This window comes from Cydia fagiglandana, chromosome 4 (genome assembly GCF_963556715.1).
Source record: "Cydia fagiglandana chromosome 4, ilCydFagi1.1, whole genome shotgun sequence".
Taxonomy (NCBI): domain Eukaryota; kingdom Metazoa; phylum Arthropoda; class Insecta; order Lepidoptera; family Tortricidae; genus Cydia; species Cydia fagiglandana.
This window is the reverse complement of record NC_085935.1, coordinates 6,682,408-6,710,191: the sequence shown is the minus strand read 5'-3', so window position 1 is coordinate 6,710,191 and position 27,784 is coordinate 6,682,408. Positions and strand designations below refer to the sequence as shown.

The 27,784-nt window shown below is 38.4% G+C and overlaps 1 protein-coding gene across 1 annotated transcript in view; it reads left to right on the top strand.

The window, feature by feature from the left end:
- The window catches only part of LOC134663428 (uncharacterized), a 74,417-nt gene that overhangs the window by 7,533 nt on the left and 39,100 nt on the right, over positions 1 to 27,784 (top strand). The window contains exon 2 of the mRNA XM_063519793.1: positions 7,276 to 7,500. Coding sequence (XP_063375863.1) covers positions 7,276 to 7,500 — 225 coding nt within the window. The remainder of the gene's footprint in view (positions 1 to 7,275; positions 7,501 to 27,784) is intronic.

The following is a 27,784-nucleotide window of genomic DNA, read 5'->3' as shown; positions in this document are numbered from 1 at the left end:
TATATTATCAATAATATATTCAACTTGAAATTAATCGTTAAAACATTTATGTCAAGTTGAATATAACCCTAAATTTTCGAACGAGCGAGCGAAGCGAAGCGAAGTTCTTACATTCGACTTCGGACACGCGGCCGGCTAGCGGCACGTCCCGGCATTTCGATGTTTTTAAGCTGAACTGTCAGAAGATAGTTTGATACTCAAGAATTTAAGTAAATTTGTCCTAATTTAAATGAAATTGGGTAAACGTGTAGTTGAGGGCAGTAAATTATAGTCATTAAATTATGAGCAGGCTTTATCAAGAGGTTATTAAACTAGAAGAGCTTAAAATGCTAAAAAGCTATTTGTGAGGGGTCATGCATTTCTGGTCATCTTTTTTGTAAGAAAGTATGGTCGAGTTTGGTATCAAATTAAAGCGCTCGGCTTGCACTTTTATAATATCGTCTTTAAATTTACCATTTTGAAATAATTAGCAAGATAAAAATAAACATAGTATAGGTATTTGACATTTGGCAAGAAACTATGGAAGGTAGAGGTTCTACACTCCATAGGTACAAGAAACATTACGGCTTACCACAGATACAGTTTATTTTAATCTCTATGGTGAATCAGTTAAAGGCTCCACAGAGCTTACAATTATAGTTTGTCAAAGGACTGTCTCGTTTCAAACACAGACAGAGAGAATCATACTATCTTTGTCTTACACCAGTACTAGCACCCGAAAGAAAAGGACGAGTATAGTTTTTTTGTTCTTATTTACTGACAAATTTGATTTGACAACTATATTCGCACACGTTTTCAATCCATTGTCGACTTTAGCCTCGCCACAAGGCCACAGACGTTCGGAATGGGGTTGGCAACTGTCAAAGGTTTGCATAGATGGCGCCATCATAGCTTGCCCCTTTGTCTATGAGATTTGGCTTAAATGACTGGCATCCAGGACATAAATATTCATTACAAACAAAAAATTGACACAATTCTAGGGATTGACAGGGCAAGCTATGCTGGCGCCATCTTCAAAATACTTCGACCGGCCAACCCCATTTTCTGAACGGAATGACATTTGTAGAGCGACGTCCCGTTCCTACCTGTCATTCCGTACGAAAACTGAATGAAAATTCCGAACGTCTGCGGCCAAGGTAAGTGTGCAACAAAATATAGATGAAGATGGCGGCCATGCACTATGTCGTCTATGTCATAAAATCGTCATGGATGTCGTTTTTTAGGTTTTGGGGGGCGCAGATTTCTATGATGATGATTATTTTGAAATCCAACATGGCGGCCATGCACTATCTCATAAAAGTCGTCATGGATGTCGTTTTATAGGTTTTAGGGGGCCCTGATTTCGAAAATGATGACCATTTTGGAATCCAAAATGGCGGCCATACACTATGTCATAAAAGTCGTCATGGGTGTCGTTTTATAGGTTTTAGGGGGGCACAGATTTCGAAAATGATGACCATTTCGGATTCCAAAATGGCGGCCATGCACTATGTTATAAAAGTCGTCATATATGTAGTTTTATAGGTTTTAGGGGGGCACAGATTTCGAAAATGATGACCATTTTGGTATCCAACATGGCGGCCATGCACTATGTCATAAAAGTCGTCATGGATGTCGTTTTATAGGTTTTAGGGGGCCCCGATTTCGAAAATGATGACCTTTTTCAATTCCAAAATGGCGGCCATGCACTATGTCATAAAAATCGTCATGGATGTCGTTTTATAGGTTTTGGAGGGCGCAGATTTCGAAAATGATGACCATTTTAGATTGCAAAATGGCGGCCATGCACTATATCATAAAAGTCGTCATGGGTGTCGTTTTATAGGTTTTGGGGGGCGCGGATTTCGATAATGATGACCATTTTTGATTCCAAGATGGCGGTCATGCACTATGTCATAAAAGTCGTCATGGATGTCGTTTTATAGGTTTTGGGGGGCGCAGATCTCGATAATGATGACCATTTTGAATTCTAAAATGGCGGCCATGCACTATGTCATAAAAGTCGTCATGGATGTCGTTTTATAGGTTTTAGGGGGCCCCGATTTCGAAAATGATGACCTTTTTGAATTCCAAAATGGCGGCCATGCACTATGTCATAAAAGTCGTCATGGATGTCGTTTTATAGGTTTTGGAGGGCGCAGATTTCGAAAATGATGACCATTTTAGATTGCAAAATGGCGGCCATGCACTATGTCATAAAAGTCGTCATGGGTGTCGTTTTATAGGTTTTAGGGTGCACAGATTTCGATAATAATGACCATTTTGGATTCCAAAATGGCGGCCATGCACTATGTTATAAAAGTCGTCATATATGTCGTTTTATAGGTTTTAGGGGGCGCAGATTTCGAAAATGATGACCATTTTGGAATCCAACATGGCGGCCATGCACTATGTCACAAAAGTCTTCATGGATGTCGTTTTATAGGTTTTGGAGGGCGCAGATTTCGAAAATGATGACCTTTTTGAATTCCAAAATGGCGGCCATGCACTATGTCATAAAAGTCGTCATGGATGTCGTTTTATAGGTTTTGCAGGGCGCAGATTTCGAAAATGATAACCATTTTAGATTGCAAAATGGTGGCCATGCGTTCGGAATGGGGTTGGCAACTGTCAAAGGTTTGCATAGATGGCGCCATCATAGCTTGCCTCTTTGTCTATGAGATTTGGCTTAAATGACTGGCATCCAGGACATAAATATTCATTACAAACAAAAAATTGACACAATTCTAGGGATTGACAGGGCAAGCTATGCTGGCGCCATCTTCAAAATACTTCGACCGGCCAACCCCATTTTCCGAACGGAATGACATTTGTAGAGCGACGTCCCGTTCCTACCTGTCATTCCGTACGAAAACTGAATGAAAATTCCGAATGTCTGCGGCCAAGGTAAGTGTGCAACAAAATATAGATGAAGATGGCGGCCATGCACTATGTCGTCTATGTCATAAAAGTCATCATGGGTGTCGTTTTATAGGTTTTAGGGGGCGCAGATTTCGAAAATGATGACTATTTTGGAATCCAAGATGGCGGCCATGCACTATGTCATAAAAGTCATCATGGATGTCACTTTTTAGGTTTTAGGGGGCCCTGATTTCGAAAATGATGATCATTTTGGAATCCAAAATGACGGCCATGCAGTATGTCATAAAAGTCGTCATGGATGTCGTTTTACTGGTCATGATCATCATTTTCGAAATCTACACACCTGTTTCAAATAAGGTATAGGTAGATGCATCCTAGTAAGTCAACAACATCTATATCTACTATCGAATTGTACTTTTGATAGTAGTACGAAATGTAATCTGAAAGTAATATATTCCTGTAATGAGGAATCTACATTGATTCCAATTACTAGTAATTGTAGAATTCGAAAGTTGATTCCTGATTCCTCAAATGGAATTGTACTTAGTAATTCGGTATTATTAGATTACAAAGTAATCTGGGAATCAGTAATCAGATTACAAAGTAATTTCCAGTAATCGTGGAATCAGGAATCAATTACGAAATGCCCATCTCGGACTAAGTAGCACTGCATTCAATTGATCTTTTTGGCGAACCGCGAGTTCACAGTTCGGGGCGAACTACTAGTATATTTGCATTACGAGGTGGTCGTCATAGTTGTGTTCGTGAATATTTCACGATTTTCATATTATGTGATGCTATTGATGACGAATGCTGGTCCAACACACAGTAACCAGTAGGTAGATAGGTTATACGCTCATTTAAAGTACCATCGTCACTTATCGACCTGGAAATGGACAGGAAACTGTCAGTGTCAGGTGTCAATCGTCAGTAACAGCCTCTACACATATTTTCCCTACAGTCAGGCAGTGTCCGTGTCAGTCAGTCTGTACAGTCTTTTCTACAATCTGCCACGCTGTAAACGATTTAACACAGCTTAGTGTAGTGTATTAGTGTGCATTTGCATTAGAATGTACGTGGGATGTGCATGTGTTTCCGTAAAAGCGTCACGTAGACCAAACGTTTGGCTGCATTGGCGCGCGAGCGCGGCGTAGCCTGCCTGAGACAGATCACTATTTCCCGCTGGATGGAGCATAATTTTAATAATATAATTATAAGACTTCTGGCGCTCACTTGCATATATTCACTCAGGCTGTATGCTTGAGGATAAACCCCAAAATTGCTACGATTAAAATGTAGTCAGCTAAGAGTGTATAGAACAGTAATGCTTTATTTACTTATTCTTCTCACGACGTTTAATAAAATCCAATCAAATCAAATCAAATATCATTTATTATCAGGCAACTAAGGCCCATAGATACATACCTTACAAACTAGCATACATACAATAGTAAAATCTTACAGGCTAAAAAATTATTTCGGCGACACGTAAAACACCGTGTATAAACATACATAATTCTATGCGACTAAGACAGATCGTTGCATTCTATCGTAGGCCAACAATTACCCTCAAAGCTAAATGTTTGTAAATTACTGTTTTTTATGACTGAAAATAGTAAAAGGGTTCATGTCTGGTCGCCTGGTGAGAACATGTCATCGCTCATCGTATATATTCTTCTCAATGGTAGATCTAGTGGTAGGTAATCGGTGTCCGGAGCCTTGACTCGTGCGGCAATGTCAGCTAAATGCCAAGAGGTCTCGCATTCAACTCTATATGACGCGGTAGAGTAAAAATATACTGTAGGAACGAGGGGTTATTCATGAAAATATAATACCAACATAAACGTCAATTTCACTAAGCATGAAATATTATTTATTCCAGAAACTAAATCTATACAATTTCTTCGGTCAAGCAAGGGTCAATTATGTTTTGAAGTTTAAGCAGTTTTAAAAGAAGCAGGTACTTTATGCTTATGTCGTACTCAAATTTAATTATGTCTGCTATAAATAGGTACGTCTAGTTTTACATCAGACTGACGGTTTAATTAATTCAAGTATAATGCCGCTTTGGTCAAATTTAGACCTTGGATGAGTACAAATATATCTTCAGTTGTATCAAACCTAAACAAGTTAATCCACTAAAATTGATGTGGACCAAAATAGCCTTTTCACTTACTGGGCTTTCAATATGTGGAATATCCTGAAGGATTCCTGTTAAGAAGGGTTCAAAGACGTGTGAAGCGGCATATGAAGAGAGCTCATATAGAGCCATCAACATGGGAGACACTAGCTGGTGACCGTCCACAGTGGAGGCATATTGTACAGACGCAGGTGCGTGAATTTGAAGCCATGAAGAAGCTCGACGTTAAGCGTGACGAACTAAAGGCCAGACCACCTGTGGCCATCACGTATAATTACGTCGGAGGGGTGCTGACCTGCAGCGAATGTGGCCGCACATTTGCTGCAAAGATTGGCTACGTCAGTTACCTGAGAGCGCACCAGTCGCTGTAGCCGAAAACGGCTAGGAGGAGATGATGATGATGATGAATAAGGGTTAAGATCACACACTATTTCGGATAAGAAAACTGGAAAGGCCTTCAATTATACGCTCAAAGGCAATGGAAGCTGGTTTACTTTTTATAGAAATTACAAACAGAAACACTCAAACAGCGAATAGTGGGTATTTAATATTCCATAATATGTATTTCGGTTCTATCTTGTAATGTACAGTCAAGTGTAAAAATATGTGTGCACGAATCATCTCAAAAATATATATCCCATAGCTCTTATGTCAGCGAATTAAGAACATATGGGGCATATTTTTGAATAAGTTGTCTACACCCATATTTTTACACTTGACTGTACACAATACACGTGAAAAAAGTTTTGGTAAAGAAGGAAACCCTTTGATATTTTTTCGCTTCAAAAAATTTATAAAACTCAATTATCCGGGTTGGTCGTGTGTATGAATATTTTATACCGCTCCATGAATAAATCAATCACCGCTTCGAACATCCTATTAGGTAAAAAGAACCGTTATACATGTACCAGTACGCGAGTGTTTATTACATTCAACTCGAAGACAATTCAATAATGAAGATTGTCAATCTCCATACAAATCGCGTTCCTGTCATAATTGTAGATGATGTCATCCCGTACCGCTTTTTATGTTTTGCATAGCGCTTTGAACTCTGGAGGCCGATTCGAACTTACATTTTGATGTCAAAATGATGTAATTTTGTATCATGCTTTTGCGTCTCGCTCGCGCCAATACACAATTACACATGTACGAACGAAATGTACGTGGATTTACGCCATTTACGGTGTTCAAGTGGGGTCAAAGCCTCTTACTAAGTATATTTACTTATGTACTTAATTACTTATCTACAACAAATATTAGGAATATTAATATTAGTCTTTGTTATTACGTGTCTCTGATTGTACTGCAAAAGATTTAGCATTGATTAATTACGACGCATGATTTGCGTTGTGGCTTGTCATGGTTGGAAACAAGCTTTGGATCTAATTGAAAATTAGTACCAATTTTCGTAGAATACACAATGCTAACAAATTGCTGTGTTGGTTGTAATTTCATTTTCAACAAACTGTTATACGTATATGCGACCTAAATGTATTGAAGCCATCGCTGTCTGTTGCACCACGCTCGAAACCCACACTAAATACATTATCTGCAGAGAGCCAATCTGTGGTTAACGTTATAACGTAGTCATGGCGTATATTCATAGAAACAATGATCAAACAATCACAAGGATATGGAAAGGTTGGTGTTTGCTAATACTGTTTCTAGTAGTTTAGGTTTAGTAATCTCGGTATCAACCTAATAGCAACACAATCCTCTTACCTGACCCTGACACACTTCTGCCTTCACAATTGTGTTCACTCTGCTTTTTACAAGCTTTTACTTGCATTGTATGTACCTAAGTACCTATGTAGTATGTATGTAGTGTAGTGGACCTATGTAGTGGACGTCTTATGGCTGAGATGATGATGATGATGATGAAGTACCTATGTACTTAACTACGACTATGTATGTTTGTACGGGTCAAATCTTGCAAGTTAAATTTGACCCACTTTCCGGTTTCCGATGAAGCTGAATAGAAATTTTGCAATTTTGTAATGTCGGGTGACAATGCAATATTATGGTACCATGGAGCCGATCTGATGACGGAGACAGGAGGTGGCCATAGGAACACTGTGATTAACCAACGAAATCTAATTGTGTTTGGGTTTTTAGAATTGTCTCTATTATTATTATTAGTTGTCTGTTGAAAGAAAAGTACAGTCAGCGATAAAAGCTTGTACCAATAATGATTTTTTTTGACAATAACTTACCTATTTGAATGAATAGTTAACCAAATTCAATCAATTCATTTTGTCGTTTCTTTTTTTCAGAAGGTCGATCCCGAGCTGATCTTCACGAAGCAAGAGAAGATCGGCAAGGGCTCATTCGGCGAGGTGTTCAAAGGTGTCGACAACAGAACGCAGCAAGTGGTCGCCATAAAGATAATTGACTTGGAAGAAGCAGAAGATGAAATCGAAGACATACAGCAGGAAATCATGGTGCTGTCGCAGTGCGATAGCCCGTACGTCACGAAATACTATGGATCCTACTTAAAGGTAAGCCTAGCAAACTATTTATTTATGTTCTGCTCTCAAGATCGGTGGTCAATTACACAAATTATATCCTTTTCGCATATTCTATGCCTATACCGTACAGTCCGTGTAAGTTTTTCAGCGATTTAGTCGTGATAAGGTTTACTAAAAGTCAGATTTTCATAGATATTTGACGTTAATGGTCTTTTATAGTTTGTCACTGTCTGTGCAGAGCTATCTTGGTCCGATTTATTCGTCGCACTATTATATTTATGCCATCACGTTATCTGATGCATATGGTTCCGAATTGTATTAATTATAACATTCAAGTATCTTGTCATAAGAAAACTAGGTATCTATTGATTTGCTTGCGCCATCGTTAACTTTTCTCTTAAAACCTCTTTTTATATAGCCTTCACATCGAAAACTGACTGTACATTTGGTATTTTATGTTACATTTTCCACGTTTACGTGCCTATGGAATGGAAGTAGGTTTCCATGTCTAGTGAAGTACATCGGATATTCAAAGTCCGTACCCGGCTTCATGGCGTCCGATAACGTGTAAGGCTAGATTGCATCGTGAGACAAACCGAGTGGAATACATCAGGACTGTAATTCCCACAGTATACTGACCAAAGACGCCAGCATAATGCTGACTGCGTTTACGCATAGATTTTAATGATTTCATGGTCACAGTTACATTGGTTCAAATCACTTCAACCTGGGTTGAAGAAGTAATGGGAATGTATATGGCGTTATCGTGACGGTCTCGCTGCGTGCGGTATCAATCATTGTCTGGGTAATGGGGTTGTATACGTTGAGGAACTAGCACTGATCATACGCTCTGAATACATCAATTAATCAATTTACGACCCTTAGGATTTGACGGTCTCTCTAATAACTAAGTACAGCATTTCGCTATTAATGTATGTATGATATTTATTCCATTTAACAAACAAATTACTTAGTACTACGGGTCTTTTTTACTTATGAGACATAAACACATTACATCTGGTCAAACATACGGTAAGCATTCGGAGCTAAAAACTCAGCTCAACGAATATCCTAATTTAGTGGACATTCCTGCGCAAATCGTCCAGTTGTTTTTTTATACTGATTCCCCGAATTCGTACGGTCGATATTGTCTGTTAAACACAATAATTTTCAAGGATTAAACGAACCGTAATAGAAAATACCAACGCGTCATCGAATTTGCATAGCTGTTGTTCATGACATTGTGTCGCCTACTTTTGTGTTTGAAGAGCAACTTTGTTTAAGCATAAGGTATTTATGAAACTGAATGTGTTTTTGATGTCCTTTGTGATTTAACACGAATCTTTTTTCTTGACTTGCATGCGTGCGTGTATGTGTTGTCCAATTCATGATGTTTTTTTTTTGTCTAGTTTCCTACTATAATCCTTTCGATTTCAACGAGGAATTTAGTCCGACCGATAGTTTAAACTTTAAAGGACTAATCGACATAATAATTTAAAAACAAAACAACTTTTTGTAGCATTGAGAAGGCTCGTGTTTTAGTAAGATTTGCATATGACCTAAAATATTCACGGTTCCGTTTACGTGGGCACATTGCTGCCATAACGTAAACGTAACGATAACGATCCATTTGATTGCCAAGAAATTTGTAGCCAAGTTACCTCTGAGAACGTTCACCCGAACGCGTTTTCGTTTGCGTGCCGTACTGGTGGAGTAAAACTGTGTCCGTCACGAACTCTTCGGGGTCAGAACACGACACAAACACGAACCGGTTGGAGGTTTAGACCCACTACATTCACAAGGTGGGCTGTTATTTGCAATAGCCTACCGAGGTACCGAGCTTGCGCCTGAGGCGTACCAGTATTACTGGAGTCAGTTATGTAACGCTGCCATACATGACCCAAAAAATTTTTATTAAGCTATGAGCTTCATCACATCTGATATTTGAGTAATTCTAAGCATTTCTAGCCTGAAGTGGGGGGGAGGGTGGGGTATAAAGACGGCCGCCACCCGTCATCTTTAAAAAAAATCTACTCTGATCCTGGTGGGTACTAGGGCAAGTTTGGTATCATTTTCGTATAAACCAAAGACGTAGAATTCATTGCTGATATTTGTTTTTTCAATTTCATAGTAATTTTACAAGAAAAACGTAAAAAGGTTAAAAATTTGGTTGGAGATTTTTGCTACGCGGAGCCGAAACTACAAAAGATAGAAAGTTGAAATTTGCACACTAGATTACATTTATAAAGTGTACAAGAGATAAGAAGCGATTTTGAGAAATTCAACCCCTAAGGGGGTTAAAAAGGGGATGAAAGTTTGTATGGGGTTCAAGTTTTATTTTAAGCTAGGAATTTGAAACTTCGTAAAACGATATATTATTAAAATACAAGAAAACTAATTTCAGCGTTTTTGAAAATTCATCCCCTAAGATGGTGAAAAAGGAGTAGAAAGTTTGTATGGATATCAAAAAAAATTTCGAACGCGGGACTTGAATCTTTGTATTTGGGGATATTATTAAAAGACAGGAAAAGTAATTTCAGCGTTTTGTAAAATTCATCCCCTAACAGGGTTAAAAAGGGGTTGAAAGTTTGAATCCATTACAAATCCGAGTAGACACACATTTCTTATTGCCTCCCAGGCTTGAAATGCTTAGAATTACTCAAGGAACATATGTGATGAAGCTCATAGCTTAATAAAAAATTTTTGGGTCAACTTTATAACTGCTTCCGCTATATAAGTCACCTGGTAAAATGTGTAACATGTCAAGCTAACGGATAATTAAGGAATATTCCTAAAACATACAATGTGTCAAAATAAACAATTTTTACTCTAATAGACACATTGGAATGACTAAAAAATTTTAATTAATTGTGAAAAAAAAATGCATAATTACTTAAAACGCCATTTTTATTATCCATTTGGAGATCTAATAGCTATGACACTAACATAGAAATTGTTATAATAGTAGATACAGGAAGCCAATTATAGGAACTCACAGGTAGTGACATAATGCTAAACGCGGCGAGTTGTATTTTGAACTCAATACAATTCGCCGCAGATATGAGGAATGCTATCGCAGCCCGTTGCACCTCCAGTAAAAATTTTTGACGTCCTGTGTTTGTAGGTTTCTAGATTTTCTAGTAACATTTGACCCGCCTTATGATAGAATTGAATGGATCGTAACAAAAATTATCAAATCTTGTTACAATGCTGGTTCGCTTATTGTTACGAGTTAATGCGATGGGAATAACAACTCTGAGCTTACTAGATCTACGTGTATAGCCAAATCTTACTAAGTAACAATTTGATGGGATAATTAGTTAGCCAATTTGGCTAATCGACTTTTAAATGGATATTTCATTTGCTTGAGTGGTACAAGACTTTGTGTAGACGTAGCTGGAAATACGAATTATAACTCGCAATACTTGATCGTTATAATATTTGTGGTATTTAGATTATATTGTGAAACATTTATGGAACTATTACTTAGGTATTGTTGCTACCAAGTGGCTAATTAGATGCATTCTTATTCTTTTATTCTCGATTCACACAAAGTTAAATTGAGAATGGTTAGTTAAGCTCTCAGTCCAAGCTCGATGTGGTTGCGGTTTCTACTGACTGCATTATGAGATCAGCACCATGATACCGAATTTATGGAAATATGTAATACCAAGTTCCGGCTCAAACACCTAGAGGTGGTTTAAACCTTGCTAAAATGATTTAAATAAAATAAATAGTAAAAGCGTAAGTATGTAAACATTTTAGACATAAATTGTGCTAAAGTTGTCGACAGTTGTTTTGCTAGGCAAACTTGATCATACCTAAACCCATGGAGTTCAGTTGAAAGCGGGATACCGGCAACACATTAATCATACTCCGTTTTCATTCTTCATTGACAAGATGAGTGGCTCGTGGGCGGTAACGCAAACGAATTTACTAACAACAACACTGTCTAATAGCTACTTCAATTGTTCTCTGACGTTTAGTTTTTAGAAGGCCTTTCTAAAAAAATATCCATATTCTATTTATAGAGCTGAGAAAGAAATACGGGAACAATGGAAACGATAAGAAGTCAATTTCCGAAAGTACTAAGTCATTATTACGTTTGAAAACCGAGAGTCTAGAATGTGTGGCGTTCTGCCAGGACAGAATATTGTCGGGACAGTTATGATCAATACTCAGTTTATTATCCCACATTCTGACCGTCACAAAGCTACGATTGCTTTGCGTTCGCTTACATCAGCAACGGACCAGTAAAGGATGCAAAGAAAATTACGCCTTTGTTCTACTGATGAAAACTGGTATTCATTTTGTGCACTGTTTTTAATTACTTTTCGTTTATTTTTCTTTTGCAACGGGTGTAATATAAGACCACAGCCATTATCATGGTGATCAAATGCAGTTAAATTTACTTTCAGTAGGTACCTACCATTTTTCTTGGAAATATTTCTCTGAGTAGAATTTCATTTCAAGCACATAAATATTCTTTCGCGTGTTCCGCTGCGCTGTTCATAGTTCTGTTTAACTTTCATGATTTTTCTCTTTTATTCTTTTATAAATTTACAATTTTGAGAGGAAAGTGATTCAATATCTAACTGCTTTTTTCGTTATTGGTTGCTACGAGTATTTACCTATGTTACTCAAATTAGCCCCAGAATTAGTATATGCGGTTAATATGATGCTGATTATTTCCTAAAAGTATACAAAACTGCCTTTGTCCTAAAAATTTTGCACACATATTAAATATAAAATTTATTTCGTTTATTCAATTCCTTCATCCAATTTATGAATCAGATCCCAAGCTTACCCGCGTAAGTAAATTAATACAGAAAAAAACAACAAAAAAGTTGTGACAGTTTCGCTTTGACATGCGGAAGCCACTCAGCGTAATGGTTTGATGTGTTGCATTTCCCCGCTTTGTGCACCGGCGGCACTGCACGTTGCTATTGCAATCTTGACACACTTTCCAATGATGTTGTTATGCGTACCTTGCAAAATACAATCTAGCGTTTGCATGCCGTATCTACTTAAATTTGCAACATCGACACATATTATGTTTTCTTTATAAGAAGGTTTTTATGGTGAAGAGAGAAGGTTCTTATGCTTCATCTGCAATAAGAACGTTTGAATCAGAATTTCTGTTGAAATTTCAGATGGAAAAATCCTTATTGCACTCGAAGCACAAGGACCCTTCTGTTGTGTAAAGCCACATATGTGAAGGAAATACATATTATACAGCATATTAATTTCGTTATGTAGGTATAAAATATCAAACTCTCCCTTATTTCATCTTGTTACGGCTAACGTATCAGCGTAGGAATACTGTGTAGGTGTGGATGCAAATGTCAAGCTCATTTTAGGGTAAGAATCGAAAATAGATACGTCGGCGTATCGATGTTCGATACACGAGTTAATAACAAAGGGGGGGAGGGGAAGGAGACTAACATATGGCTTCATTAGTAAATGGACTAAGTGCCGGCTCACGATTATGATTTGGATTTTCCCTTCTTCAAATAGGACAAACTTGGCACATTTGTCACCTAAAATTAGCTTTACTGCAGAACTTTGTTGATAAACATTAGCGGTTGCAATATAGTCCCTAACTTTGAGTATAATATAATATCCTGTTCGCGTTCCGTGAGCTTGTATTTGTTATAATAATTCCGAAACTGGTTTAGCACATGCGAAGAGGCTTATCGTATTTAGTATTTATAATACGAAAGAACAATTTGAGGTTTTTGTCGTCGTCTATCCCTATTGCTTGAGTGAAGTTGTGGAATGAGCTACCTTCTGAGGTGTTTCCCTTGCCCTATGATATAGGGTTCTTCAAGAAGCAGGTGGCTCCTCTGATGTTGCTTATGCCCGAGGGCGGCGATGACTGCTTCCCATCAGGCGGCTCGTCTGCTCGACTGCTCGTTTGCTTCCAATTACATACATAAAAAAATTGTAACACACATGGTACAATTCTCTTATGTTGTGGTTGTGACGCAGTATGTACATCTATTCTTTGCATGTGTGTCGATGACAAGTTGCGTGCCGTGTTACAGATATACGCGAACCGAGGACCTACGACAGGCCTTCGCAAGTTGTGCGCAGATAGCTTTATGACCATGACTTCTGCGTGACATTGTTTTAACGGCGGCTACTCGGGGCCGCTACGCCCTTGGGGTGTGTTTACTGCAATATAAAACTGATTAGATCATTACCTACCTATTGCGTTTGATCGGACTGACTATTGTTTGATCTGGCTATTCGGTTTGATGACATTTTAATGGCATTTCAGGTCGATCTGAATTCATATATTCCGACAGATGATTACATTACGCCACTATATAATGTTCTACAGCTACTTTACTATTTGTTAGAAGTACCTGTTCTGCATTAGCAATTGGTTCCACGGGGAAAGCATTGTGTAAGGTTGCGGTAGTATCGTAATCGAAATTAGGCCCCTCTTGCGGTTGGCTACAACTTAGTTTTTGTTCCTATAGTACCATTTGCCGACAGCTACGCTCTCCAATCCATGCTTAGGTATGCCAAATGGGCTTAATTTTAGTGATAGCGGCAGTGCCAGCACAAACTAATGCTGTTGCCATTGGTGTTGTAGGTACCTAACTTGTCGCTACATTCTCAACGGCATATTAGCCTGTTGATTACTTTACTTTCGTAATCAAACTACTCCTATTATATCAGAAGCTAGTCGATAATGAACGTCTTTGTATTATAGTAGCGGGTAACTTCCGTCTATTCACGTCGCATCTATATATGAACTTCATTTGCCTATCCCATTATGCCCAATCTAGACATCATTTGTTTTTTCTTGCAGAAATATTCCACATCGTAAGTTACCTATTGCGTTTATAATCACTTTCAATCATTTTTTAACCAATTAACCTAAAAACCTCTAAATTGGTTACAACACCATTAGTTGTTATTTCACAATATTAAACAAAACAATGAATGTCGTAACAATTAATTTGCTTACATAAAATTCTAAACAGAGTTATCAATAAAATTACGTACGAGGAAAACATTGATTTCTAAAGATACATATGACTTCATAATTTATGTAATGTTCGTATTAAATGTTAGTAACACAACAAACATAAAAACTTATAAAACACACACACACACTGCAACTATAATAATACATCAGGAAGAAATCAAGACAACTAACGTTTTCGCATAAACTATAGATTATACTAAAACCTTTCCCAAGTTAAGCCCATAAGTGCATGAATGAATTTAAACCAGTCTTAAATAACAAGAGCTTTTAGTGGGTAAAATTCTGAATGCGGATCCGCGCAGAGGTGAAGGACGCTGGTGACTCACTAGGGTAGACTCTACTTACTTTCATAAACTCCTATCTTTAAACTCGTATAGTTACAACAGCTACCTTGATCTGTACTGCATAAAGCTCATATTTAATAACCTCGTGGACAAGATATACGATTCTGGAAAAGTTCTTGGAACAGAATGCCGCGAATGCCCATATTTCCACGACGCTGCGTGACGCGCATCGAGCGTTCAACTACAAAGCTAGATGGAATCCGTGGCATTTTATTAACCACATGCCAAGTTTTACCTCCATATATGCCTACAATTTTAACACAGGAATTATGTGTGGTATCTCCGGTAACCTAAATTTAGATTTTTATCTTATGTTTGGATTTAATGTTATGTATTATCTAACTTATGTCTTTTATAACAGATAGTTTTACTATCGAATGGAAACATAAATATGTTTTAATTGAAATGAAATCAGTCAATGAACACATAATCAATTTAGGTTTGTGAACCACAATTTGTGCAATTCACGGTCACGTATTTGTACGATCACTACGCCGCGTATAAACTACAAAACACGGGAACTTTTGCGTAAACAAACGCATTAATTATACGGTCCATTTCCGTTAATTGCTCGGGATTTATTGAGGAAATAAATCGCCTTCTAGTTTTGTAATATTAGCGAAATTTATTATTTTGACTCCCTCCTTTCAGCTTTCCTTTAGGTGAAAATCCCGATGAAATGAATTTTACCACCGAGCGTTTGCGATTGTAACTACAAATAACAATAGCTACTTTCATTAAAACGAATGTGGCATTTTATTTCCTATACACGGGATTTACGGTAAATACCCCTTTAGGGTCCTGCGATGACCATAAAGTGCGCAAGGCCATAGCAGTAAACGCATTAGGGCTACCTTGACCTCTGCCTCTATGAACACCGCCTGTCAAGGTTCTGCCTTATTGATGTTCGCAGCCATCCCATTACGCTGGGCTCTTTAACCCTGGCGTAAACGGCGATTGTCTTCCTCCAATATTAAAGATAAAACAGATTACTTTTCGCCTTGAACAAAAACAGCTTTTTCTCTCCTTTCTTTGATCCGACTTAGGGTATTCAGATAGTCGGAGTAAATACATAATCTTTGTATACGATCAAGGGATTTTTGGAAGAGTTTGGTTGACACGGGTTTAGTAATCTGGTGCTTTATTCGTCGGCTTGCCTGCAATGCGGGCCGGGATGCGACCGGGGTGGGGCGCCCGCTTCTGAACTTGGAAGGTCAGGTTCCAAAAGTTCACGTTCCGCTTATTGGGTGTCTACGACAAACTCCTTTATTAAGTCAAAACTTTGTTTATATGTAATCGACGGGAACGTTAAAGAGTTTGTTTCGGGCGAAATTTCTTGTTTGCTGTCAATTTATTCTTGATTGCTTAAACTTATAATGTTCTTTATCATGATATAAAACGCTTCTTTTAAGGTGATTAGTTATTTAGAATAGAATACAAAGTACCTACGTACATTAAGTTGTAAAACCACATGACAATGTTTTGAAATTCTATCATAAAAACATTCGAGATAATATTGTTTGAACAGAAATCTCTTCATGTTATCTCGTGAATCTCTTCAAACGAGGTCACCTGATAGTAAATTCTTTGTTTTTGTAAAACATCGCTACTTTAAAACGCAGCGCAGTTGTTCGTTAATAGTATTGTATTTTGTATATTATCCAGTGTTCATATGCGAACGGGGTCGGACTTTTAATTGGCCCTTATTTCCGCGTGCAACGCCTCGCTACACATCCGATTCGTATACGAACCGCGCTTTACCTACATTAAATTATTTTCTTCCTTCCCTTTTATGATAACAACCACAAATAAAATATTTTTTGTTTTCCTTTCCTCGTAGGCTCAAGCCACAATTTTCTTCTTTTAATTATTTTGTTCGCTCACAAGCGGTCAAGTCAAGAAGACACTTGACTATTTTAGGGAGGATTGAGGAGATCTCGAAGGTATTTTCGTTCCAAGTCGAAATGAATTCAGAAATCAGTTGTTATTGTACCTCGAAACTCTACCTGCAAAATCTTGTTTACCTCTTCTGAAACTATGCAAATGAGTGTTAAGAAGTTGATTGATTCGAAGTAGGAAGTTTCTAAACAGATGCACCCTTCGAGTCACCTGCCGTATCTTTATATTAAATCCATTATCGCAATGATGGCTTCAACTCAAGGTTTTCGCTAAATTGACGTCGACTCGACTCGCTCACCGCTTTTTATCAAATTACATTTTGATTCAATCGCACCCTCCTCGTGAAAAGTGTTTTTTACAGACTAATATCTTTTCTAATTTTAGAGATAGATATAAATGAGTTTTTTGCTGGCTTGTCAACCATTACGCGTTTTTGTTGATCATGATTTTACATTTAATGATTTTGTTTTATAGCTTGACTCGAGGACCATGCAGTAACTTTTGCAATAGATTGAAATGGTGTACTCTATTAGTATAGACTCATTACTTCAGAATCTGATTTCTTTATCTCACGATAAAAATTTGAAGCAATCAGCCATAAGCCACCTCATTCCGGCAAAAATCCCGACATCCGAGCGTACGGTACCCGAAAGGACAAGTGCGTCCCACTTGATGATATCGGATCTTGCGATTGTCAATTCTTTAGTCCAAGTAAAGGAGGCCCGGAACATCTTGTCCGTATCACTGTAAATGTACGTTTCTAACAGTAAATACTCTTTATACGGCAAGCAAGCCGAACAGCCGGGTCGTTAGCATTCATCGGTCCCGGGTCGGCGGGTTATGTGAGGAATTGTGGATTACACGGCAAATGCACTAAGGATTACGACACGGATAATTTATCCCACCATAAGCTGATCGGACTTTGGGTTATTAGCTTCTATAGTCAATATCATCACGCTAATAAAGGTATCGGTACACGATACAATACTATTGATAACAATAGACAAACTTATGGTCTTGCTGATGGATCATGACACCTGTATTTCTCAGGTTTTCGAGTTCGCTCATATTATATACCTGAGAATTATATCGGGATGTTTTGCTCGAAAGTGGTTGCTGAATATTTGCTGTTGTTTTAATGCAACCTAATTATTTTTTTGCTTTCCTGTGATTTTGTTGTCTGTTCGTCTATTCTTCAGTTTGTAATGTCTGCTATCTAGAGATTCGCAAATTATGATGAGACAGAAATGGTACGCTCAGAAACAATTTTCAAGCAGACAACGTGTATGGTGTGGGTTCTTCTTCCTTCTGTGGGTTAATAAATATGTACTTATACTTACCGCGGCTGTAATGTCTATGTCATATTCCACGACATTATATCTGTGCAGATAACCACGTTGTTTATCTTGACCTGGACACTGACGCGTACTAATCCCATAATTATGATTTGGAATTCAATACATTTTATAGCATATGTTCGTAATTAACATGTTAAACGACAAATAGTGCTGAGTAATTACTATAAACTACTCGCTGTAGTCGAATGTAAGTGCCAAGTTTACTGCGCAGTAAACTCATCGTAAAGCAGGGATGTTGGGGCACAGCGCATGTGACGAAGCTTGTTGTGTATTCCCTGTGCTCACTGAGCCAAACTATTCTAGTGGTGACTAAGAAATACGTTGCGTCAACTATATCAGCTTAGAAATTATCATGTTGAAACAAGTTTCATTGATGTAATGCTTATATGGGACGTTCTGCTCCCAAGCTGCTATCATTCAATAAAGAAGAGTCATCATCATCATCATCATTTCAGCCTATATACGTCCCACTGCTGAGCACAGGCCTCCTCTCAAAGAAGAGTAAATGTTTTGAAAAGGTTTGCAAATGCCGGGGCCTTTTATTCCCGTAGTGTTCCAAGTTTCTATTCTTCTAATTACATATTTTAACGACTATTGACTACTTCAACCGTGCTAAGGCGGGACTTAAGCTTAGTCACCACCAAAGTTGAATAAAAAATTGAGAACGCACTTGTGTTAGTGAATGTGTGCATGCTCTCGGTAAGCTATCGGAATGACACCTTAGCTGATAAACAAGATTACCGGTCGCGTCACAGATGCCGTGGATAATTCAGACCGAGGTACATGGCCTCAAGCTGCGGACGGTTACTCGTTTAGATTGAGAACAAAGTTTCAAGACGATGCGAGATTTTAAAGATGTAGACATTGGGCGACCAATAAAATTGTCAAATTTGCTGTCAGAAAAACAGTGATGTTTTGCAGTGAAGTAATCACGAAAGTTGCTGTTTTTTTTTAACAATAGCTGATTCTTTAGTTACAAGTATAATTTCCAATAATAACATAATTAAGTGCTAATGATATATTACGATTTTAAGTTTTGTTAAGGATGCCGTATTGGGATAGACTATTTTAAGATCAGAACGCATAACTGAACTATTAATATCTTCATTTATTTTTTGTACAATTTGTCCTTTTGACTATTCACATAACATTTTTATGACTGCAACGTGTTCTTCATGCATGACTACTTTATCGAAGTACTTATGTCCAAACCTTGTCATCGTCTCATTGAAATAAAATGTCGATCAACCTTTGTTAAAGACCCATTGACCATGCCAAATGGCATTACTTCCTTACTTTATTTTACTTACTATTCTAGTACATAATGCGGCAGATCTTAAATACCACCTGCCTTTGCTAAGTCTGTAAGAAGGCTTACGAAATTCAATCTAGACCTATTACTTTCCTCCTGTATCAAATGAAAATCGTCCTGACCAAGTTCTTAACTCACTCAATTGTATATAATCCTCTATGGTGGCACGGTGTAGCTATGTAGAGGTCGTGCGAGATCCTGACGTGCCGTTTAATCTCATTACGGGTAGCTTCGAGGCTTCCTTAATAACTTAACCGCAGGCTTCTGACCAAGTATTCCCATTGCCGTCCAGCGTAGTATATCCAGTACAAGGGTAACCTTAAAATCAGCAACAAATATGCGTAATAAAAGACACGTTTACGGTTTAACCAGAGGCGAATGCTCGACTGATCTTCTTAGACGAAGGAAATGGCATTCTTGGGCTGTCATTCGCAACGTTTGAGAAGCACAAACAGTGTAAGTACCTCTAATTTCTGGGTCAATTTATGCTGGGGGCAAAATGCTTCTGAATTAAGTAGCTGGACACCATTCTACGTTTAATTGAATATTTTATCATAATTACTTCAATTTCGACCTACTCTAAGTAAGTTAACGAAGTTTCGTGAAATCTAATTAACCATTCTCTGTCACATTGCGTATTCAAATTTAAATTAATCTCGTGGAAACTTAAAATGATTCCGACCAACAATGAGATCTTTGTCACTTTACTCTATAGATGTCTATGTAATGTGTTACTGTCGGTGAGTAATTCCTTACATATATATGTATTATCACCCGTAGACTTATTAGTCTAACCTTCCGTCATGTACCTAATACTCTTGTTTGCTACTACTGTGCAAAAAAAAAGTAGCACTCACCAAAATTAATTTTAACAAGATCGTTACAGGTTACCTTATTTAGTAGTTTAGTAATAGCAGTTTGAGTGTTGTCATTTATCATTATTGGCATGTCATGACATATTTGGACTGATGCCATTAGCGCTCATTAGTGTTAGCTGGATAAACACATTGTGCCTGGGAAACGTCGTGTGTGTGTCCTACTTACTGTGCCTGGGATACTTACTTACTTATGAGTGGAAGAAATAGTATGTTTCTGAATTGATTAGATAAACCTTACTAGGAGTATAGGTGCGATGAGGCCTTACCAGCAAATACATTTTACAAAAAAAACAAATATGTTGTTTAATAATAAATAACGAAACACATAACTTGCGTACGGTCTCGGTCTACACTCACTCCATTTTGACTGGAAAATTAAATGAACAAAAAAAGACAAGTAAAATCAAATTCAAGTCTTAATTGCATTTTCAGAGTTAGAATAGTGCATAGTCCTATTAGTGCTGTTGAATAAATATCACTGTACGAATCCATTAGTGCTCTGGTTGACCCAATTTAATACTTAGTTTTAGTTCTTTTAGACTCTCTGTATTTAAGTGCTTTTCTAGACTTAAATGGGACAAAGGAAATAAATACAAATCACTGTAACTATTAGACCCTTTTAACGTTATGCATAAAATTCGTATCAGTCTTTTTCAGTATAAAGTGAAGCGCACAAGGGGCTATTCATAAATTAGGTCAAAAATTGATGACGTAATTTATGGACAGCCCCCAAACAGTTTAGCAATCAGTGGAACGCCGATACTCGAGATAGCAGCAAGATTAGAAAAGTTACACTTGTAGAAACGAGGAAAGAAAACATTAAGTTATGTTCGATTGTATTGTAATTTCGCTATAATACGACGCTAAGCTTCTTTTTAAAATTGAATTAAAAAGATAATTAGTTATTTAATTATTTTCACACTTTTTTTGCTGAGAAGTCTTCTTTCATTATTCTCAGATTAGATGTTCAGTTGGGTATATGCATTTAAAATTACTAATTAAAAATGCAAAAAAAAACAATATATGATATGCTTACGAATTCTCGGTTCACAGAAACAAATATGCCAAAAAGGGGGTTGACCGACTTTCACACCTCTTTCAAGCACTACCGATAAGGTCGGGTCCGTTAGATGACGACGTTAACTCTGCCTCGTTTTTTGCCCGCCTTCCAATCTGTAGAAATGAACTCGCATTCGCTCCGAGCAATTCAATTAATCTGACATTATATTACGTTACGTACGTGTCTATGTGAGCCGAGATAATTCTTTTTTACAGGTGGCCAGGTTTCACTTTGGTATTTAGGACAGCATTCCTTTTAAAGATTTGAATCAGTTTGTAGGTATGTACCATCCCAACGAAAAAGTCATATAGTTTTAGGTATGTTTTGTATGTTTTCAAACAGTGTAAGAATAAAAACACTTATGCATTTATTATTTTTATTTATTTGTTAGCCTGTTGTGTCCCACTGCTGGGCAAAGGCCTCCCTCTCTTTCTTCCACGCGTCTCGTTCTATGGCAATATTGGGCCAATCTTTCCGAAAGACGTCAAGATCGTGCCGCCACCTCCTTCTAGGTCTGCCGTGACGCCGCACTATGTTTGGTGTCCACTCGGTAGTTTTCTTGGCCCACAAGTCGTTTGGCATACGGCAGATGTGTCCGGCCCAGTCCCATTTAAGCTTGGCGGCTGTCAGGGCTACGTCGGCTACTTTGGTTTTGGAGCGCAAGATGGAATTTCTAATTCTGTCAGTCAATTTGACACCAAGAATACTGCGCTCCATCGCTCTCTGGCAAACCTTGAGGGAAAGCTTTTGAGCATTAGTCAAAGACCAAGTCTGAGCGCCGTAGGTGAGGATCGGAAGAATACACATATCCATGAGTTTACGTTTCAGCGATATAGGAAGGTCTCCCTTCATGTATTCCTTCATGGACCAGTAGCTCTTCCAGGCATTTTCGGTACGTCTTGCGACCTCCTTGTCTTGTCGTGCCTGGAAAGAGACTATTTGGCCCAAGTAAATGTACTCATGGACATATTCAATTCCTCCGCCGTCTACTTGAATCCTACGTTTGGCGCAGTTTGTCATTACTTTGGTCTTTGACATGTTCATTTGCAGTCCGATCTCAAGGCTTACCGTGCTCAGTTGTTGGAGCATGCTTTCGAGTTCTGTAGCCGACGCTGAGAAAAGGACGATGTCGTCAGCAAAGCGAAGGTTGGTTAACCGACTGCCACCGACTTCAACGCCCCTATCTTCCCATTCGGTCGCGAGCTTACGGAACGCCTGTTCCAAGGTGGACGTAAATAATTTGGGAGATAGCGGGTCACCCTGTTTGACGCCCTTTTCAATTCTGAAAGTTGGACCAGACGACTGTAATTTTATATTGGCTGTGCTGTTATTGTAAATGTTGCGTAAGAGATTTATATATGTGGGATCTATGTTTTGTTCTTCTAAAGCAGTAAATATCGATTTATGAGAAATGCTGTCAAAGGCTTTTGTATAATCAACGAATGCAAGGTAGAGAGGAAGATCGAATTCATGGTGCTTTTCTATTATTTGGTTGAGTGTCTGTAGATGGTCTGTGGTGGATAGTCCGGGTCGGAACCCTGCCTGCTCTGGTGGTTGTTGTTTATCTAGTTGGCCTGATATACGGTTTTCGATGACTTTAATAAATGTTTTATACAGATGAGAGACGAGGCTTATGGGCCTGTAATTGTTTATGTCGGCCTTGTCTCCCTTCTTGTACAAAATTATAATATTGGAATGACAAAAATGTTGCGGAAATATGCCTGTTTTTAAAATATCATTAAAAAGGTTAGTAATGTGTGTGATCAGCGTTGGCTCGCCGATTTTAAGAGCCTCTGTAGTGATACCATCCTCCCCAGGACTTTTACTGTATTTCATTTTAGACAGCGCTACGTGGACTTCATAGCCCGTTATGGGGGGAATGGTATCAGGACAGAAGTATGGAATGTTGGTGGTATTGCATGAGCGGACTGGGTCGGAGTATAAGTTTTTGTAAAACTTTGTGCAGATGGCCATTATCTTTCCTCTGTCGCCTTGTATAGTACCAGTTTCATCGCGTAGGCCAGAGATCCATGTTTTTTGTTTGGTAATTCCTTGTTTGGCTATTTTAAGAGATCTGTTTTGCTCTAAGGCTACTTTAATTAGTGTATTATTGTAAGTGCGTATGTCCTTTCGAATGCTTCGTTTTACTTCTCTGTCTAATGATTTATAGCTGGTTCCTGTGGTGTCGCTCCTGAAATTGTCTCTATTTTGAATAAGGTTTATCGTGTGGTCTGTCAATTTGCTTGTTTTATTATTTGCGCATTTGATTTTATTAGATGCAGATTTGATGCATTTTTTAATTTTTGAATACTGGCTGTCTACAGTGTCTACATTAGGTAAGTCATCTTGTTCCGTATCAAGGCTTAATGCTGTGAATGCGTTCTTTAGTTCTAGGTTGAAGGTTGATTTGTTACTAATTAAAATGTTTTTATCCAGACGTTTGATCGTACTTAACATTTTCCGTTGTCGATGTATTCTGAAATCAAACAGGAGACTTGCTCGAACTGGTCTGTGATCGGAACTATATTTTATTGCATTGAGGACTTCAATATTATTTACAATGGTTTGATTGGATGAAAGTACAAAATCTATTTCATTCTTTGTGTCTCCGTTGGGTGAAACCCAAGTCCACCTGCGCTGTGGTTTCTTATAGAAGAACGAGTTACAAAGACTGAGATTACGTCCAAAGGCGAATTGAATCAAGCGTGAACCACGATCATTGCGGTTTTCTAACCCGTGTGGTCCGAGTATGCGGCTATCTTCAAATTCTTGCCTTGTCCCTACTTTTGCGTTGAAGTCACCGAGTACTATTGTCCACGAACCTCGGTGCTCGTCGCAGGCTTTATCTAGCAAGTCATAAAATTCCTCTATGGCAGCGTCTGAATGCGAGGATGTTGGGGCATATACCTGAGCAACTGTTAGGGTTTCCTTTTGAGTTAGTTGGAATTTGAGCACGGCGATTCTGTCAGAATTATGCATTTATTCGATAAAATAGTATAACTGGATGAGTTCCTCTAATAATAATTTTACATCGACATATTTCGAGTTCAAGTTCACGCGTAGAGTGCCAAAGGCTGTTTTTGTTTAGGTATTCCCTTAAGTAAGCGCGGTGTTTCAAATATGTAAAGCTAACGCTTGTTTCGTAACATGCCGCACGTGTGTGGAGTTCGTTATCCTTTGCCGACCTTGCAGCTGCTATAAATTCAGTAAATTGGCCGTAGAAGGCGCGCATGCGTCACTGACGTTTTGCAGCGAACGTTCTTATACTTCTTATGCGTTTATATGCGTGATCCACGGGACGAAACCGAATCGGCGCGCGCGCTGTGGCGCAAGGCGGCAAAGTCATCCCACCTGCTGCCGGTACTAGTTTTTACTGGTACTGATGCTAAATAAGCTTCTTATACTGACTTGCTCAATCGCTATTCCGAGTAGAGAACTCAACTCCGAGTTTACATTGTAACAAAACTTAGTAAAATCACTGATTTATTTAAAAATACTTCGGTTAATACGTACATGCGTCCCGTGCATTTACGAATCGCCTTATTGAATTTAGTCACAATACTCTAAATAAAATATTGAAGTTCATTAATATGTTAGACGCTAGAGGACCCTCTTAAAGGACCCTTGTAGCCCGTATTCAATCTGCGCACAGATGTCGCGTAACCGTATATATTTTCTCGCCAATTCCTATTTTCGCAATTCGTTTTCCCGTGGACGGCGGGACAGAAACAGGTGATTGAAAGGCGACGAGTGTCCGTCTCGGCGAGAATGATAAATTCCGTATTACGCGGACGCAGCTGACTGTCGGTTGGGAATATTGGAAACGGGCTCCAACTTCCTTCCGTTATCGGTTCTGAGTTGATTACGTTCACTGTGGGCAATGGAACTATCGCTGACCATTGTGGCTTGGGGCTTACCAGAATTTTGCTTACTCACTGAAAGGTCGACTTGAAATATGGTTTCTTATTCATAAGTCGGCACGTTCGTTTCTGCATGAATTAACCGTGGAACACCTACCTATTCAGGTCGGTGCGGGGTTATTTAACCCGGGGCGGGAGGCAATTAGGCCAAACCAATAAAACAACGCCATTAACGAGCGCGGGTCGTTCCTCCGTCGCTGATGCACTACCGACCGCCGACCCATATTTAAACCTATTAATACTTTATGGGTTACCTTATAAAATGCATTAAACATTATGCTTTTAATTTCCTGTGCCATCTGCGGTTAGCGGAAGACAAATTTCGAATCCATTTCGTTTAAAAAATCTAATTAAATCAAATAACAATACGAACTGGGTTTTTAGGAATTTCAATTCAGGAAGCAAACTTTCATTTTAGGAATATTGCAGGCAGCGCTACTCTAGTCTTAGCAAATACACCCTAGGGATTAAGAGCAGTCTGTGTGACAAGACAACACATAATAGTTTATTATCGTTAGCCTGGACGTTATCTCGTGTTTATGACATAACAAAGCCCTCAGTGAGATGTCCACTGGAAGATTACGCGGTCTCGGAGCGCTGGCGCCCCGGTGGACAGAGCCGTTGTTGCCGTCACCGATGTCAGAGTTAAGTGCCGCCGCTCGACGTATCCACACAAAGGCCGCTCTCTCCGCTTTGTTCCGCCTCTTTGTTTGATTTGACGGAGGCACAGTAAAAAACTTCAACTGACGGCCCGGAGACAACGCATGGCCTTTTTATTCAATGCCTGAAAAACAGATATGTTTTACTGGATTTGATTAATGGTACCTTTTGTGTAGGCTTAAGGAATGGCGAATGGAACATGGGATCGGACCTTCCTTTTGCGGAGTTTCGGGATGAGCTTAAATACTTATCTACTCGTATTTATTTAGGCAGCGCTTACTTCAATGATTATATTGATTATATATTAAGTACATAAAACGTTCGTAGGTGGATAACGACCTTAACCACATCACACATGCCTCAACACACTTCTCTAACAACCGTACTCGTGCAGTATTCAGGAGGTGTTTCTACATTAAACATAAATGTGCGCGCTTGATTAAAGTCTTCATTCACGCACTGACGTCGTAGACACCGGCTCTGATGGATCGTAGTGGTAATGTAATGATTATGAGGCTGACGCGTCGCCGAGTCGCGGAAACGATTCATTGCCGTCGTCCCTCGGTCTCGTATGGGGACCGCGGCTATTTGCAACATGATCCGGTGCTTCCTGATGAAGTGTCCGTAAAGGGGTTCATATGTACCGTCTATTTGCTCGGTCTTCTACCTTTTTCTAGCCATAAAAATAATAATTAGGTCGATTATGAATTTATGATTAGGTACAGGTACCTGGAATAATATGTTACACATCAAAGGCCGCAAAAATATCTGACACGGTCTTATTTGTAGAGCCATAAGAGCGTGTCACATATTTTTGCGGCCTTCGTAGAGTAAAATACTATTACAAGTGACTATATATACACAAATCGTTTTTCAGGTGCGACAAACGAATCTTTTATAACATGGGTAATATGGGTATGGCAAAGTTGTAAGAGGGAAATATTTGGTGAATGAGGATTAAGTAGTAGCTCCAAATGGCAAGCTATGCATGTTGTTTAATCATGTTAATCAAACTCCTAATGGAAATTTTATGATATCCCCTGCAGTTTAACGATCGCCAGCCTAGTGAGCAATAAAGTATTTTCGACGAGCACCAGCTCGTTAAATGACATTATTAAATCATCTGCTCTCTTTGTCGACAGTAAAGCTTAAAGCTTTTCACAGTATTAAAAATATCAAAATATTCGCTTGTATTTACAGTAGAAATAGTAATGTTATAATTACTGAAACTAATGAAGTGAGGTCTGATGTGGAACGAAAAATAGAGCAGGTGCGCGACCACCATTGAAGCTAAATATATATTTAAACGATCATGGCAGCTGGTTTCTTTTAATAGACTTTATTTATACAATGCACTTCAATCAGTATTGTAAACAAGTGCATAGGTAGTAAATATTATATTTGCTACTCAAATGGAGTTTAGTTTCATATTCTAACATAAGGTGTGTGTGTGGCAAGATGAAATGATCTGCGTTATTTGAGATACTTTCCAAGATGCTTGTTTAATTGTTAAATATGTACTCATCATTTAATATACAATCAAAATTTAAACAAAGTTCATCACGTTGCAGTTTATCAACACTTCGTTTTAATTATAAACTTCCTAAATTGATGCAACATGAAAGTATTTTGAATTATGAACTCGCGAAACAAGCCGCAGAAATGAAACGGCCGACGACGTCGACGTTATCCGTGGCGAAGAAGAAAGTTTTATCAGGAACAACTTCATTCATAAATAAACGGTTTAATGAGAAATTTCACTCTTTTGTTCGACGAAAGTGAAAAACTGCTCCACGCAATTTATGTTACACTGAAACTCAGGTGAAGAAGTGCTTTGACGAAGTTTCCTCACTTTCGGTTTACTAGAGTGATTGATAAGT